Here is a 3,945-nt window from a genome sequence, read left to right as displayed (position 1 = left end):
CTGTCAGCACCACACTCTCCCAAGTGAGCTAACTGGCCACCCCTATATAGGAATCTGAACCCGTGACGCTGGTGTTACCAGCACTGCACTCTCCCAAGTGAGCCACGGGCTGGCCCTATAAAATCACATCTTTAAAAGAATATGTGTAAAGTACTTGGAACAGTTCCTGCCACATAAATACTGAGAGTTTATTCTCATTATTATTTCTACCTTTCTGTTCACATGGGACTGTGCTAAAATTTACATTCCTGGAGAGGTACAGATAGGAATTGGGAATGAACAACTAGTCTGTTTCTTCACATGGGGAAACCAAGGCTCAGGGAGGCTAGGTACCTTCACAGTGATCCATTCAAGATGTAAACCAGAGATTCCAAAGAGGCCTGTGGGCTGCACATTCAGCCTGCAAGTATTTGTTCAGCCAACAGAGCACCGTGACATTTTTGAATTTGTTGCTAACATACAAAAATCACATCTCTGGCTTCTCTTGTAAAGATGACAACCCCTTTGAGAGCTGGGTTTAGACTAGGTAGTCTCTCTTCACTTAGTCACAGTCTCCACCACTTCCTGCTGTCACACGGCTGAATTCACTCACTTAACTATTTTACCTGTCTAGCCTTGGAGGCCCTTGAGTTTGTATCCCCCAATCAAAATGGCCAGTTCCCCCCAACAAAGCCTTGGATGGAGCATTTTGCCACAGACAATTTATTTTGCGCAACTGTGGCCTGATGGACATGTGCCCGTTTCACAGTTGGCATCAACGTCACCACCAGCTAGAGGGTTTGGAGTTGGGTTCAGGGGCTCTCCAGCCTGAACGTATTGCTTCCCAGAACTTGGGCAGACTTCCTAAGGAAAAGAGCCCATTGCCGAACAAGGGGATCTCAGGCAACTTTACACCTGGCCTCTGTGGCAGCGTGGGGTTGAGGTTCCGGCACTGAGGCCGGCGCAGGCAACTTGTGATGGTAGGGTCATCCAGGCACTCCAAAGCACTGGCACCCCTGGTGGATGTCACCATGCAGGTGCTGTTGGTGGGCTTGTCAGAGGTAGCCATGTTGGCTCTGGGGATGGAGTAACTGTGGGGCCTACAGGGGTCCAGGTTGTCCAGGTTGAGGGAGTTGGTGGCTCGTTCCAGATAGTTGGCTGTACGCCTTGGCGCGGGCTTGTCAGAGGTAGCCATGTTGGCTCTGGGGATGGAGTAACTGTGGGGCCTACAGGGGTACAGGTTGTCCAGGTTGAGGGAGTTGGTGGCTCGTTCCAGATAGTTGGCTGTACGCCTTGGCGCGCTTAGTGAGGTTTTGGGGTAGTTGTTGCAGAAGGCACTGGCAGATCGGTCCAGGTAATTGATGCCTTTGATGATGTGGTCCAGGAAGGTGGGGCTGGAGGGGTCTGAGGGACGGTCTGTACAGAGCAGGCAGTGGGGGCTGCCATGACAAGCAGGCTTTCTGGCCACCTTGGGGTTGTTCGCCAGATGACTTGTCTCTACGCACTTGGAGTTGTAGGGCCGGCCCATGCAGATTCTCTGCAGTGGAAGTCTGGGGGAGCTGGGGTTGAAAGGCTGCTCCAAGTGGCCTCTGTAGCTGCTGAACTCCGAACCATTCCCATTAGGGATGCGGGGACGCTTGAGGCTGTTAACCCCATTCAGCCTGGGGCACTGGGTCCAGCCTGGAGTTCGGGCTGGAAAGGACACATTGTTGGGATGGCTCAAACAGCTGTAAGGGTTGGAACGGCTCACCTGGTGTCCAGACATCATCCCAGCAGGGCGGATAAAGCTTTGTGGCTGAGCTGAGAGCTGGTTACCTGGGCCTGGCATGGAGGGAGTTGGGTCAGCTCACCAGAGCTCCCTGCCACCTCCCTCCAGACTTTCTCTCCAGGTGTTCCCTTTGCCCCCCAAGGGCCAGCACTACCCTGGCTCCCTCTCTCCTTCTGCCTGTCAGGCCCAGGGATTCTCAAACTGGAAAACTGACACCTTCTTCTTCAGAGAGCACAAAAAGTAAGAGATGGGGAGGAAGGCAAGACCCTCAGAACAGTCAAGACCAAAGAGCCTCCGAGAAACGCAGGCAGTGTCTTCACTTTTTTTCAGCTCTAGCCCAAATTCTCAAATTCCCAATTCCTCTCTGAAGCAAGGACTCCAGAAGACCACAAATGCCAAGGACAAAATATTGCATTGACACCATACATGAGGCTACTTCAAAAAGTTTAGTAAAACAGAATGAAAAGAATACAAATCTTTCCATGAACTTTTTGAAGTACCCTCATATATATGTATATATACACCCTGTGTACCCAGCCCTTTTCTGTGTGTCTTCCACAGATTAACTCATTTATTCTCACTACAAATCAAGGAGGTGGTTACTGTTCTATTCCTAGTTGACAGATGGGGGAAACTGAGGCTCAGAGATGATGTGACACACCTAGGATCACACAGCTTGTAAGTGGTGGGGCCGAGGTAGCATCCTGGGTGGGTCTGATGACCCCAGACAATGTTATGTCATAAGGGTGACCTTGGCCTCCCTCACAGTCTGTCAAGGATGAATTCTCACCACACCTTCTGGGTGTGGTGGGGGCGCTTGTGGGGAGAAGCTGGGTGGAGAGAGATACTAGCTAACACACAATAAGTTGATCCTGACTCTAAGAACCCCAAACAAGGGTGGGGGAGGTGTTACAACAAATCTACTAAGGGAGCTGAACTTGTGAGATCAGAACCCTTCAGGAATTGGGTCTTGGTCCTCTCTGACAGTAGGGGATTTCCTCATGCACCCCACGAGAGGAGGGAGCATTGGGGTTCCCATTCTTCCTGGCCCAAACGTCGGCACTTTATGGAGACTAAGACTCGACCAGGCCAAAGAGATGCCCAGTCCATTTAATCCCACCTCCTGTCCCTGGGCCTGCCTGGGTCCCAAAGACAGGGTAGTCCCTGTTGTCCCCACCATCTCTTGGCTCCCCAATACTCACTCCACCCCACTCTCAGCCAGAAGGAAGGCTCTGACTTCTCTCCCCACCACTGCCAGCTTGATGCTAATTTTTCACGTCTGCCTAGTGAAGACAGAACTGTATTTGAGCCCATCCCGCCCAGAAAACAGCTGCCTGCCCTCTCCCAGCCTACAGCCCCTCAGCTGCCCTTGTCCTTTGAGTCTGAAATGGGTGGAATGTCCAGACCCTTGCCTCGTCCCTCCCTGGTCCAACCCCACCCCATCCCTTCCTGGGGCAAAATAAGAGGACTGAGTGCTGACCCCGCGGGGCCCGCCCTTCCCTTCTGTCTGGGCTGCATTTGCCATAGAGCCCTCCCCTCTCACTCTTTTAGGAGGTAGATGACTTAGACCTCTTGCTCTCCACTGGGGGTACCCTCATGCCACCACTCCAGACTGCTGGCCATGTCATAGAATCATGGAATCCTGGAGCTGGGAGGAGCCTCCAGGGGTCATCCTGGTCAGGCCCCTGCCTCAGTGCCAGAGCCACTTTAAGCCTGCCAGGACAGATGGGCCCTATTTTTGAAATGAGGCTGGGGTGGCCATTTTCCAGTGTTCCTTGTTGCTTTTCTTGTGTTTAATTACACTGAGAGCCAGGACGTTCTGTGGTAGCTCAAATATAACTCCTGTTTGCTGTGGTCAGCGTCAGTCTCTTTTCTCACTGAGTCGGCAAACAGCTATGGAGTCTTCTTCAAGGGCTGTCCCTTTAGAGGACCCACTATTGGGCATAACGGCAACTTCTTTCCTCCCTTCTCTTTTCTCCACCATGTAGTCAACAATTCCACTATGTGCTGGGCTCTGGCTAGAGCCTGAGGGCTCTTCGGGGAGCAGATCTCAGTGCTCCTCTCAGAACCCCATGCCCGTTGTTGGGGCCTGGTCAGTAGGGGGCATCCAGAACATATGTGTTGAGTGAATGAGCAGAATTCTCCTTTGAGGTCTCGTGGTACTTGCCAGGAAAAAATTCTGTCATTTTCTTCCCTCA

The 3,945-nt window shown here is 52.0% G+C and overlaps 1 protein-coding gene across 1 annotated transcript; it reads right to left on the bottom strand.

Annotated features, from left to right (window-relative positions):
• Nucleotides 1-760: 760 nt before the first annotated feature.
• On the bottom strand, nt 761-1,744 carry LOC103609552. Its single transcript, XM_008593858.1, has one exon. The coding sequence runs from the start codon at nt 1,742-1,744 to the stop codon at nt 761-763; it is 984 nt and encodes a 327-aa protein (XP_008592080.1).
• Nucleotides 1,745-3,945: the final 2,201 nt, after the last annotated feature.

Source organism: Galeopterus variegatus, unplaced genomic scaffold (genome assembly GCF_000696425.1).
Source record: "Galeopterus variegatus unplaced genomic scaffold, G_variegatus-3.0.2 Scaffold9751, whole genome shotgun sequence".
NCBI lineage: Eukaryota > Metazoa > Chordata > Mammalia > Dermoptera > Cynocephalidae > Galeopterus > Galeopterus variegatus.
Note: the sequence above shows the minus strand (reverse complement) of the source record. Positions and strands in the feature narration are given on the sequence as shown.

Bases quoted from the DNA above. Each gene is read 5' to 3' on its own strand.
- LOC103609552 (XM_008593858.1), bottom strand. From the start codon at position 1,744: ATGTCTGGACACCAGGTGAGCCGTTCCAACCCTTACAGCTGTTTGAGC.